At 42.6% G+C, this 13,819-nt stretch overlaps 1 protein-coding gene across 1 annotated transcript in view; it reads left to right on the plus strand.

The window, feature by feature from the left end:
* The window catches only part of LOC134612543 (3'-5' RNA helicase YTHDC2-like), an 84,227-nt gene extending 73,540 nt beyond the window's left edge, over positions 1-10,687 (plus strand). The window contains exons 27-30 of the mRNA XM_063456925.1: positions 1,309-1,512; positions 6,144-6,326; positions 6,637-6,736; positions 10,628-10,687. Coding sequence (XP_063312995.1) covers positions 1,309-1,512; positions 6,144-6,326; positions 6,637-6,723 — 474 coding nt within the window. The 3' untranslated portion in view covers positions 6,724-6,736; positions 10,628-10,687. The remainder of the gene's footprint in view (positions 1-1,308; positions 1,513-6,143; positions 6,327-6,636; positions 6,737-10,627) is intronic.
* The last annotated feature ends 3,132 nt before the right edge of the window (positions 10,688-13,819 follow it).

Genomic DNA, 13,819 nt, shown 5'->3' on the forward strand with positions numbered 1-13,819 from the left:
GAATTTTCCCACGCTGTGTAATTTGACTCATAACACTCTGATTGGTTACTTAATCCACCAATCAGAGTGTTATGAATCAAATTACACAGCCTGTCAGTCTCTTCATTTATCTGTCAGAGCACTCTGATTGGATGGCTTAAACCCACCAATCAGAGTGCTCTGAGCCTAATTGCAGGGCGGGGCAAGGCTTTATAAGCCTTCCCCCTCCTGCAGAGCTCAGTCTGTGCGGAGCCCTCGCCGGGTGAAGATGGATTTTTTTATTTTTTTTTTAAAGTGCGTCTGTTATTATGGCTTTTTATTTGCCCTTTTTGGGGGCTGAAAAAAGAAGATTTTAGAAGAAAGAAAACATCAAATGGTAAGTTTTTTTTTTATTTATTTTTTCAGGTACTTAGTTAAATGGTCCCCCCTCATTATTTTTAGGGTGAGGGGGGTAAGTAGGGGTTACTTTTTGGGGGGAGGGAGGTGACTAGGGGTTTGGGGACCCCTAGTCACCTGGGGGATCAGGTTTAGGGGCCAGGGGGGGAGGACATTAGGTGTGTTCCCCCCTAATTAGTATTTTAGGGCCCCCACCCACCGCTCAGGGGAGATTGTAATCATAGACGTTTTTTTTCCCCACTAATATATGGGGACAGGTATTAGTGAATTTCTGTAAACACCATTACACCATAAGCCGAACATAAGCTCACTCGTGATACAGTGGCTATGAAGTGTGCTTGTCAGAACCCCTTAATCGCTATATTAAAAGTTACGTTTTATTTTTAGAAATACCTAGCCCAATTGGTTGATATTTGCCACTCCACCAGCGATGGTTATTATTTCTCGCTCTCTCCTGGCTGTTCTCTTTTTTTTTTTTTTTCACTTACTCTCTATAAAGGGTGCACATTCTTTCTCGCCTCATAGATAAAAGCAAGACACTCTAGTCAAGTGCGCACTGCAGACTGACACTTCACAAACAGATATATCCAACTCCCTTCTTTACAGATGTATGACAGGTATACAGAGCTGTCACTGTTGAACTAAGATTGCCATCAACCTGAGCGGGATATTCTTTATGGGTGTCCTTCTCACTCCGCACAACAGCTTTCAATGGTGCCTGTTACTTGGCCAGCCAAGACGAAAAGGGGTAGAAACATAGTTTTGCAATATTGCTTTCAGCCAGTGAGGTGATGAGCTGCAAAATAATCACCTGGTGGACCACTAGTTGGACATCCCTGTCCTGGATAGTTATTACAAATTATTAATCACGAGTTAATGCTGTATTTTCTTTATAAGAGGGCTGTCATTTTTTACCAAATTTCTGTCCATTAGGGTTCTAAATCTCCATCGCTACGACCAAATGCATCGGTGCAATACTTTATAGTGAAGAGCAGCAACCTGAGAAACCTGGAGATATCTCAGCAAAAAGGAATTTGGTCTACGACGCCAAGTAATGAGCGCAAACTAAACAGAGCCTTTTGGAAGAGCAGTGTGGTCTACTTGGTGTTTTCAGTTAAAGGCTCAGGCCACTTTCAGGTGACGTTTATTAATACGCTGTCTAATGATTAAGACAAGACCAAACCAAAGTATGAAAGAAAAAGTGGTCCTAGCTTCTCCTGTTGTAAAACTAATGATATTTTATCTCTTGCTCTATTAATAGCCAAGTTAATTCTTCTATAAAGGTTTATTCAGCAAAATCTACAAACATTCTGGATGCATATTGTCTTTTACTAGTATTAACATGTGTGACTGCATTTTTTTTTTCCTTAGTTGCATTTGGCTCTATTTGTCTCTCAGACAAAGCTTATTTGTCTATTGCAATATGGCTACTCTGTGACATCTAGGAAGACGTATCAATCATTAAAGTATAATACATGATTCTCCTTTCTTCTTATCTCTGGAATGCATACAGTTACGTATAAATGGTGTTTTCTATGTTATTCCTTTATGGAAAGTTTTCAATTTAAAAGGTTCCTCGGACCACCATGACCACTTCAGTGGTTTGAAGTGGTAATGGTGGTAAGAGTATATATGTGCATTGTGCAATTTTCTTGAAACACTGCTCATACTGAGTTATCTGCGCTTGTGTGCTGGGGTGTAGTTGCACCTGGTATATGTACCTCAGAACTCCATTATCAAATCTGTGCATTTTTTGCGTTTGTCATCAGTGCGCACTGCATGCAGACAACAGACATAAAAATCTTCCCCTGCAGGCAGCAACTGCCAGGAGAAGATAACTTTTCTCATCCCACCCACTTCGTGTAAGCTGCAGCCTCCCTCCGTTGCACACAGTATGTTTTAAAATAACAACAAACTCTCCCTACCACCTCTTGCTGGCGCAGTTAATGCACATGCGCCCTGAGCAAGCAAACGGTTCCAATACCTGCAATTTGATCTTACAAGGCCCATGCGACATCAGACATCAGAGCTTCGCCCAGCGCTGGATTCCAGGTAGGTAAATCTTTCTCTTTTTTTTTTTGCAGGACTTATTGCAAATTGATTGCAATATTATCCATAGTGCCCAATATTGCATATTAGACTGTAAAGGCTTCCCCTCCCCCCCCCTCTTATAAGGCTTTGAGTAACCCTTTAAGGATATAAAGTTGTTACTGTATCATATCTTGTTTTTATTGCTGCATCTTATGTTAAAGCAGCTCTGTCATCCCCATATTCAAAAGATATATTGAAACAAAGTAGGGACTACTTTTCCTCAGTATTTTTCCTCTGCTTAACAAAGCTTGACAAAAAGCGGGGCTTTCCCCAGCTGCCACCATTGCGATCCTCCATCGACCTCAATGCTGTACTCTCACTCATGAGTACAGTGCTTATGTTGGTTCCTTGCAGCTAAAGGGCCACTAGCTGAAGAGGACCAGAGAGATGATCATGGCGAAGGACAGGTTCGGGTAAGTATAGCCTACCTTCCAGAACAGCAATGTCACCGTTGGGGATCTTTGCAGTAGGTGACAGAGCCACTTTGAGCAAATTTAAAATTTAGAAGACTTCAGAATAATAATTAAACAATCCAATAAAATAAAATAAAAAATAATGCCTGTTTAATAAAATAAAAAAAGTCTCTTGAAGTTCCATCAGGTAATAAGAATTTTGAGTTTCTCCCTGGAAATAACAATTTTGAAATATTTGCAACTCTGGAGGCATAACCAAGCAGATGGGGTTTCTTTTTTAGGAGCTTCACACTTGGCAAGAGTAGAATTAGGAGTAGGGGCGGGGTCAAGCATCCACGCAGTTCAGACGCCATTTCACATCACTCTCGGCTCACCATAAGTACTCTGTCTACTCTCTGGGAGCACGCGGATGCCCTTTTTATTTGGCTTGCCTGTCAAATCTTCCCGCATGACCCGAAAGAACTCTAGGCCGCAAAGCCTGCAGATCCCGGCGGAGTTCGCTGACTGGTCCCTATACTCCTCTCCTTACGAGACGTACCTGAAATCATTTGAGATGGGCCTCACAATGCCCAAACAGCCGGCAACGTCTCAAGAGACGCAAGATATTGGCAAGCTGCTTAGGTGTACAACAAGATTAAAGGTTGCAGACCCGATTGCAAGGTAGGCCTCCACAGTCCCATCGGAAGATGAGGCTAGTATGCCTTCTGAAGGACCTGATGACAACCTCCCCCGGACCTTGGGCATGCCCCCGAAGACGCAGATATCCAACCTAGCCACCAAGGACGATATAACCAACCTCTATGAGCAAATCCGAAAGCGCTTTGACACTGATATAGCTCTGGTAAAGGGGGAAGTCCAAGCGGTCACGGACCAATTGCAGGCCACTGATGACGAGGCTTCTGATCTCAAACAGGGCATAGCGGTTCTAGGTGGGAAAGTACACAAGTACAATGTTGCAAACACATTGTCCCAGATTGACATCGTCTTATCTAAGTCGCTTTCTGGAGTAGCCTTAGTCTGGTGTCTATCTGAGCTGTCCGTTGCTGTGGTGCTCGTGTGTGTACTTGGTTTTGGGGTCTTCAGGCGGTCAGGTCTTTTCCGTTGCGGGCAAGGCCCTGCTTAGGTCTTTGGTCCCGTGTATTGCCTTTGGACTGTGTTCAAGCGTATTTGCATGTTGTCTGGTGGTTTCTCTAATTGCTTGTCCCTACTAGGGGGTGTTTGGGCGTTTCTAGAGACTAAGGTGCTCTCCTGATTTGTTTGTTGTGTGTCGATGTTTCTGAGTTCCTATATGTTGTCTCATTTGTTCCGGGGTGGTCTCTTTCAGGGTTGTTGGGGAGTGAGCAGTGAAGTGGGAGGGGGGGAAGGGAATGGTCGGGGTGTGATGGGTGTCGTTGGTCGGTGTCTTCAGTGGGTGTAATTCAGGTCTGATACCCTCTCCTTTACTGGTCTGTTTCTTTTCTTGGTTGCCCTTGTTATGGATGGGGGTTTCGGTGTTGGTCGTGAGCAATTGTTTTGTGTTGTCGTTTGGGGTGTGCTGTTGCTTTTGTGTCCTTGTGTAGTGTTTACGCTGGTGTGGGTTTGTGTGTGTGTTCTTCCCTCTTTGCCCTTTCTAATACTAACCTCAGAGTGGATTCCCTCGAAGACAGTCACCGAAGGAAGAATATGAATATCAGAGGCGTAGTGGACACAGTGGCCCCTGAAGAGCTCCCACATTTGCTGAGATTAATGGTCTTAAGCTAGCAAAATCATTCGGTATAGATGGAATATATCGAATCGTCCACTTTCAATTTCTTGCTTACAAACACAAGCTGCTAGCTGCCCTCCGTAACAAAACTCCTTTGAACTTTCAATCTCATTGCCTAACCTTCTATCAAGACCGTACTTGCTTCACCCTGCAATGGAGGTAGTCCATGCGACCCATTACACAAAAGTTACTAGAAGCAGGCATCCCATACTGTTGGTCCAGCTTTAGGGCCCTAGTGGCACACCTGGCAGAGAAGACCTATAAAGCCACGTCACCCATCGAAGCTACAGGGTTCCTGGCAACACTTGGTCTAGTGGAATCACCCCAAGCGGATTTAGGGCCTGTATCCAGCCATACTTGGGACGTCTCAAACGTGAAACCTTTTGTCCCCAATAGAGGACAGGACTCCATTACTTATTTCTACATCTACTATAAAATAGACACCAGTTTGTTTGTTACTTTTGTTGTTTCTTGCTTTACCTCCTTTGCCGTTGCTTTGTTTGCCACTGATGACTCACTTTACTGTGGCCCCGAGGCGTCTGAATCGCCTTCTGAAATTTAAGCCCAAGCTCTCATGCATTGGGCCTCTAAGCCCTATTTCCTATACAATACAGCTACTAACTCATTTTCAACTCTCTTCATAGTCACCAACCCCCCTCCCCGCTTCCCCCTTGGTTAGGGGTACTCTCACATAGTGGTACTGCGCTGATAATCGGCTGCTTCGACTAAGACGATTAGCCACATCTTCCACAACAGGCAGTGATGTACGAACAGGCTAGTCTCTTATACCCTTACATCATTTACCAGCAGACGCAGTTAACCTCGAGTCCAAAGGTGCAACCAGTTTAGTTTGAACCTAAGGTAGTGGCTATCCACCATAATCTGACCACTGCTAGCCCAACAACCCAAGCTATGTCAGGAACAAAAAGCCTTGCCCACCTTTTACCCGGTTATAATCCTTGATGTGGAATGTTCCTATAGCTTGAATATCGGGCAACACTACCTAAGCTACATTTATACCAGTATGTTGTTGTATTTAAAAATTTTGTAGCTTTTTCTCCTTTGTGTGCCATCACCTCTACCACGGTTTATCCGATAGTATAGTCTAAAAGACCTCTCTAACTCTAGCTGTATTTGCCTATAAGCTCTTTACTCATTCCTATCCAGACATGTAAAGCTAGCCAACCTAAGCAAATGTCAGGTTATGTTCTCATGTCTAACTGACCCTTTCGGTTTCCTAATCACCAATATTTCTGGTGAATCACAGCCTCAAGGACGTATTTGTCCTGCTTGATATTACCTTTCATAAAATTGTGCCATAGCTATGGATGCCATGCCATTATGTCATTATGTTTATTTTCTGAGCTGAACAATGCTGTTGTAGCATAGTCGGCCTGCATGTTACATTGTGCACAACAAAAATAAAGAATTATATTTAAAAAAAATGTTTTTTTTTTTTAAAAAGACTATAATTAGTTCACATTTGTTGAGAATGTTTATAACCGTTGATTCTGTTGCAGGGTTTTGCCCGGATGTCTTCTGAGATTGGTTGTCAGAAAAGCCAGGAGTGGGGCTCAACAAGTCTTGGGGGAGTGTTTAAAGTGGAGTGGATAAGGAAGGACAGCCTTTCATTTCAGTATGCTCATCACCTGCTTAATCCATGGAATGATAATAAGAAAGTGCAAATAAGCCGAGATGGCCAGGTACCACTTCCTCCACCAACAATGCTTTAAGGGATGGACGTCTGTGGGTGTTATTAAAATGCTTTAAAATACATTGCACGTAATGTAATAAAATAAATGTATGGTACAGTGCTTAATTTAGAAATAGGAAACATACACTATTACACAAATAACCCCTATAAGTGTGTTATTCAAAGATACAAATAATGTGGTGTTGTGAGAAGATAATGTAAAGTCTAGCAATGTTGCTAGTAGCAGTCTTTCCAGCTGTTGGATGCTGTTCTGTGAGTAAAATCCCATTGTATTGTTTACCTTACTGTGATCTTTCCAGGAGCTAGAGCCCCAGGTTGGAGAGCAGTTACTGCAACTTTGGGACAGAATTCCATTGGGAGATACAAGCATAACACATTGTGTGTGATTGGAGATCTGCAGTAAGTACCATCATTTTGTATGTAATCTTTTCATCTTAAGTGTAGATTATACCATAAATGTTAAATTTAATTAGCCAGTCTAGCACTTATGATCTCTACAATATATGTATGCTCTTTTTTTTTTTTATTATTTTTTTTTTTTTAGGATAGTTTCAGTGAAATGTGATGGATGCTGTTGTTTCAAACATTAGTATACCTTGCTCTCCTTAATTTGACAGGTAGCCACACAATATAAATCACCATCAATTTTAACCCCTTAAGGACACATGACGCATGTCATGATTCCCTTTTATTCCAGCAGTTTGGTCCTTAAGTGGTTAAACTCATCTGGTATAATTTGATATGTAAAATCATGTTTTGCTGTAAATAGCTCACAATTATATTATTATTATTTGCTTGATTTGTTTCACTAATCATTACTTTTTATTTCCATAGTTTTTCTGGACATTATTTCATTTATTTTTCCATTTATCATTGCTTATCTTTGTTTTTCATTAACGCAATTTTTTTCCAACTTTACTATTCTATTTTCCACATCTTTTTTATTTCTATCCTATTGTTTTTTTCTCTTTTGAGATTTTTTATTAACATTTGCTGGTTATTTTGTTGGTGCACGCGCCTAAGGCTGCTGCCATCTTCCCCTAACTGCTGCAAATCAATACATGTGTGATTTTATTATTAGGTTTCCATATACTACAAGACCTTGCATGGTCTGTTTTTTCCTCTCAGCTGATAATCTGAATAGCTGGAAAAAACACTAATTCTCTGAGGAGATTTTCAAGTGCTTTGTACCTCAGTTGATTGGATTTGACCCGTGGTCACCATAGGGTCTTTCTGTTTCAGTGCCCCCCTTTTCAGTTTTAGATCACTGTTTTAAATTGCCTTTTTTTCTTTTTTTTATAAATTCTTTATTTGGTAAGTTTTCAATTTTGGCATGGTACGGGTTGTGGGTACAGAAGAAAAAAAGGGGAAGGGGCAGGGAGGGGTAACATGTTGCAAACACATTCTCCCAGATTGACATCGTCTTATCCAAGTCGCTTTCTGGAGTAGCCTTAGTCTGGTGTCTATCTGAGCTGTCTGTTGCTGTGGTGCTCGTGTGTTTGCTTGGTTTTGGGGTCTTCGGGCGGTCAGGTCTTTTCGTTGCGGGCAAGGCCCTGCTTAGGTCTTTGGTCCCGTGTATTGCCTTTGGACTGTGTTCAAGCGTATTTGCATGTTGTCTGGTGGTTCCTCTAATTGCTTGTCCCTACTAGGGGGTGTTTGGGCGTTCCTAGAGACTAAGGTGCTCTCCTGATTTGTTTGTTGTGTGTCGATGTTTCTGAGTTCCTATATGTTGTCTCATTTGTTCCGGGGTGGTCTCTTTCAGGGTTGTTGGGGAGTGAGCGGTGAAGTGGGAAGGGGATGGTCGGGGTGTGATGGGGGTCTGTGGTCGGTGTCTTCAGTGGGTGTAATTCAGGTCTGATACCCTCTCCTTTACTGGTCTGTTTCTTTTCTTGGTTGCCCTTGTTATGGATGGGGGTTTCGGTGTTGGTCGTGAGCAATTGTTTTGTGTTGTCGTTTGGGGTGTGCTGTTGCTTTTGTGTCCTTGTGTAGTGTTTACGCTGGTGTGGGTTTGTGTGTGTCTCCTTCCCTCTTTGCCCTTTCTCGTCTCTCTGTTTCTTGTTCTCCCTTTGAGGGACCCGAAGGAGTGGTGTGTGGTTGGGGGTCCCGCCCCGTGTCTTCGCGTCCACCCCAGCCGGGCATTTAGGGTGGGGAGAGGGGCCGAGAGGGCTCTCTGGTTGAAATGTCCTTTTCTTTAGCTGTCGGGGAGGAAGGATGCAGATGGGGGGGCGGGAGGGATTGTGTGTCGTAGGGCTCGTGTGGGCTGTGTTATTTGTGGTCAGGTCATTCTGGCCTTTTCATGGCGCTTTCGTGCGGGTTCATCAGTCTTTTGTACGCCTGTGATGTCAGGGTGTGGTTGGCCATCTGGGTTAAAGTTCCCCTCGTCTGGGGAGCGGGGGGGAGGGGGGAGTTGTCAGGAGGGTGTCTCAGGTGGGTCTGGTTGTATTTGTCGGTATCACTATGGGTAGTGTTATGCCCAGGTTCTGGTAGTTTGTATCCCAGAGGTCCCATGTCCGGTGAAACGCTTTGTACGCATCATGTATTTGCGCTGTTAGTTCATCTAAGTCGCGTGTTTCTCTTATTTTGATGATGGTCGTTAGCTCGGGGATCCGTTGATCCGCCCATAGTTCTGCGATTGCTCTGCGTGTAGCTAGGGTTATGCGGGCCAGCGGTTTGTTTTCTTGTCTCGTGAAGGTGTCCAGTGGTTTGTTGAGTAGCATTGTCCATGGCTGTGCTAAGATGGGTTTTCCGACCACCTGTTCGATGAGGCTCTGTAGCTCTGTCCAGAGCTGTTTGAGTTTGGGGCATGTCCATTTTCAATTGCCTTTTAACATTAGTTATTTAATTTTAACACTTAACATTTTAAGACAGGAGGCAACTTTAGCTTAATGAAGCAGTTTCTGTGTATAGATGTATTCCCTGCAGTCTCACTTCCTCAATTCTCTGCCATTTAGGAGTTAAATCCCTTTGTTTATGCAGCCCTAGTCACACCTCCCTGCATGTGACTTGCACAGCCTACCTAACACTTCCTGTAAAGAGTAATTTAATGTTTACACTTCCTTTATTGGAAATACTGTTTAATTTAGAATTGCTTATCTGCTGCTCCGTTAAAAGCTTGCTAGACCCTGCTTTGATTGAAAGTGAAACCATTGTTTTCATGCAGGCTGTGCTCCTAAATGGCAGTGAACTGAACAGTGAGACCACAGAGGCATAATCTATACCCTAACGTCATAACGTCAAAGTTGTTTTGGTGACTATTATATCCCTTTAATTTCGGTTTTCTTTCCTTTATTCCCTGATAATCCAAAATTCTGTGTTTTTTAATTTGTATAAAAATTTGAACAAAGTCACTTCATTATAACTGTTCAATTTATTTCTGTAAACTGTATTAATCTGTCGCTAGTGCCTCAATTGCTAGATGGTTTAGATCTGTTATCGATTTGTCGGGTATTGGTGCTTTTATATTTGGAGTGTTTTACTCCAGATCTGCTTTGGCTGCTAAAACTTTTATTACTGGTAGAAATCTTTATTATATTAACACGTCAAGTGACAGGGCTCTAATTTACATTTAGAATGATTTATTTATTTTACATATATTGATAATGTTGCTGTGTATATTTTTTTATTATTATTTTTTTTCTTAGCTTTAAACTAGCATAATAAAGCTAGCACTTGTCTTGAATAAATAAGAGGTTAAACCTTAAGTGGGAGGTTCTCCGTGGAATTAATTGGTTTGCTATATAAAGGAATGATTCAGATCGACACTATACAACCCTGAGTTGTTCAGATTTCTGAATGAAACGCATTGGTGGTAGATTGGGACTTTGTGAGTCCTCGCGGTATACTGCTTTTTGTGTTTTATATGCGATATGTTTGACTCCAGGTGAGGAAGGAGACTTTGCTTTTGAGTTGCTTTAATTGTGCAATCCTTTGGTGTATTGTACAATATTGCCATATGACATCTGTTTTTATGTTTGTTTTTTATTATTATTAATATATTTATGCTACTTTTTTGACAGTGTCATTTTCCACTGATATTTGCGGATGTCCTTGTGCAATGTTCCGTTTTTCTATGTTCACTATTTAGGAGAGATTAATTGCTTTTTAGACTCTTTTTTATTTATTTTTTATTTTTTTGCTGCATTACACTAAATAGTGTATTATAATAATGCTCACCTTTCTTTTGTATTTGATTTAGGGAATTTTATTAAAGACAGAAGGCACGTATTACCACACCACTTATTACATTGTATTGATTGTTTGCTATTCTCCTGTTTTTTCTTTTTCATTCAGCTCAATTTGAAGATTTTACACTTCTCAATGGATATCATCCTACGTTTTTCTATATTATCATCATATACTGTTTTTTCTTCGGTTCCAGTTCTTTTTCATCTCATCGTTCGTGTATTTTTAAGATTGATTAGAGGACAATGAAACTTCAATAAAACATTGAAAATCACATATAACTTGTGGTAAATCTTTTTGCGTAATGCTCTGTTTTCTTTTAAATTTGTATTAAAGATTTAGCAATAGAATTTTAATTTTAGTCCTGGCACTGACAGGAGGAGAAAGAGAAATATTTACAATATTCAGTGTTAGAAAAGGGCAGAGATTATAAAAAATTATGGACAAGGAACCAAGAGGGTGGCACTTAAGAATAGAATTAAATGCTGTATGTGTGGGGGGCGGGGCCTGACAGCCAAGATGGCCGGACGTGCTCTCTGAGAGCTCTGACAACAATGGGCACAAAAACAACTATAACGACCACCATGCACATGCTAGCGATACCAATTGCCCACAAAACGACACAGGATCATGCGGGGAACAGAAAGATACCTGTCACGCACCGGCACACAGAGAGTGCCACGAGGCCTACACTGAAGCGGAGCCTGAGGCCTGGGGGAGGCAGCCGACCCTCCGGCACGGGATCCGCTAGAAAACGTGCATTGGAAGCTGCCCCGCAACCCCCCCCCCCCCCTTTGGACCGGTGGGGAACATCCCGGTCCTCATCGGGGGTGAACACCCCTGCAAAGCGACTCATGCCAGCTACCAACCCAGCCAACAAACGGGAAGACAGGGGCCTACACAAAATGGCGGCAAAACGTAGTCTCCTCAAACCACCCGGGCAGACCCTGGAATTCTTCGATAGGCTGGGTGCATTCATATGGTCAACACTCCACATCAAGGGTCCACACTACAGCCTGGTGACACGATGGGCGGCAGCATGGATCCGACCATCCACCCAGCGCCTCCTGAACCGATGCCCACCCCGTGCACCCAGGGGGGCCTCTAGACGGGGCCTACTGCAGAGCGCCAGAAAGAAGGACCCGATGACTTACCCTCACATGTATCAGCGGGAGAAAATAGTGTTCGCCCGACTCCAACGCTGCTCAGCAATGCCAGACATCTGTGGTAAAAGCAGCGTAACGCTGGAACCACGAACCCGAGCCGACGGCCGCAAGACTCACCGGAGTGGAACTTACCGTCTTATCGTTACAAGACGCGGTCGTAGATCCCATAGAGATAGGTCACGCGACGGAAGATGGCTGCAGCAGCGACCCCACTGGCGCCCGGGATTCAACTGTCGGGCCTCCAGGAAAGGCATCGGATGAACCAGACGGGTGGCGCTGGAGAAGGACTATGATCTCACAAGGAGTCAGCTCATGGCCCTCCCCACAAAGATCTCAATTGCGGACTAGCACCCCATACAGTATTACATGTATTAGCCACTGTAGAATGTCATGTAAGAACATCCCACGGGTAATCACTGATGAGACTGTGCTGTATTCTGGTTTTGTCTACCAAACTTTTAAGCCTAGCCAGCAAATCTAACACTAGAACTGCCTATTTAGTATGTCATCCCTTTTTTTTCCCTTTTTTATAATGTGATGTCAACCAAACTGACTTAACTCTTAAAGCCCTAAAAGGTTTCTAACACTACTATTACTTGGTTACATTCATGGCATGGATCGTAGAATTGTTATTGCGCTGACCCCACTGGAATTTATGCTCAAAATTATTTTATTATATGCCTTACTAGCGCTTTCCTTTCCTGTCTAGCGCCTAAAAGCATCATGTGTACTCCACATGACAGCTAATACAGAGAGCTACTTACACACCAATTCTCTACTACTCACTGATTCTTGTCCGCGCACTGGCATACTACGCTCTATGCACAAGGGGTAAAATGCCCATACAATTAATTGCGACCCAGTGGTTTTCTACAATATGCAACTTAAATCTAAACGTTAAGCAATGCCGGTTTGTCTAGTTCCAACTACTGGCTAAGACATATTTGCCTGTCTAATCACCACTCCTGGAAAATGTGCTGATCCTCTAAATGCCATGTAGTTGCTATGTTGACTTACCGTATATACTCGTGTATAAGTCGATCTCATGTATAAGTCGAGTGCAGTTTTGTGACCAACAATTGTGAAATATGCTATGCCTCGTGGATAAGTCGAGGGTAAAACTTGGGGCTATGAAATTCTGTGATTTTTATAATTATATACACACACACTCATACAAACACACACTCTGCATTATATACACACACACACATACAAACACACACTCTGCATTATATACACACACACACACACATACAAACACACACACACACACTCTGCATTATATAAACACACTCTGTGTGTTTGTATGAGTGTGTATATAATGCAGAGTGTGTGTGTGTGTGTGTAGTGTGTGGGGGAGGGCATTTTTATTATTTTTTATTTTTTTATTTAAATATTCCAATTTTTTTATTTTAATATTGTAATTATTTTTAATTTTAATATTTTTTTATTACATTTATTTTATTTTATTATTATTTTTTTATTATTTACATTTTTTTTTGTCCCTGGTGGTCCAGTGGTGTGTACTGTGCAGGAGAGGGGCTGGCAGGAAGCGTTTACTTATCTTTCCTGCAGCTCCTGTCAGCTCCCTTCTCCTGCGTTCCGGTCAGCTCCCCTGTAAGTCTCGCGGTCTGCGTGCCACGCGGAGCGTTGCCACGGTAACCCGTGGCAACGCTCTGACGCCGCGGCTCTTGCGAGATTTACAAGGGAGCTGACCAGAACGCAGGAGAAGGGAGCTGCAGGAAAGGTAAGTAAACGCTTCCTGCCAGCCCCCAACAGGACCGCCGGGCTTGTAATGAGCCCGGCGGTCCTGGTCTGTATTATGGCAATGTAAGTTGCCATAATACAGACATTGACTCAAGTATAAGTCGAGTGGGGGTTTTTCAGCACAAAAAATGTGCGGAAAAACTAGACTTATACTCGAGTATATATGGTAGACTTGCTTGCTACTGCTGTCATGGCATTGCCGGCTTCACTGCACCAATCTGCACGACTAACCTAGATACTAGCATTGCATGTTAAGCCTTATTTGCATTTACGTTACCAATTTAAGCTATAATTTTTGATATTACTATGTCTAAGACCCGGGTACCTCACCATTACGGGACCAACCAAGTGTTAACTATAGGGCACT

This window comes from Pelobates fuscus, chromosome 5 (genome assembly GCF_036172605.1).
Source record: "Pelobates fuscus isolate aPelFus1 chromosome 5, aPelFus1.pri, whole genome shotgun sequence".
Taxonomy (NCBI): domain Eukaryota; kingdom Metazoa; phylum Chordata; class Amphibia; order Anura; family Pelobatidae; genus Pelobates; species Pelobates fuscus.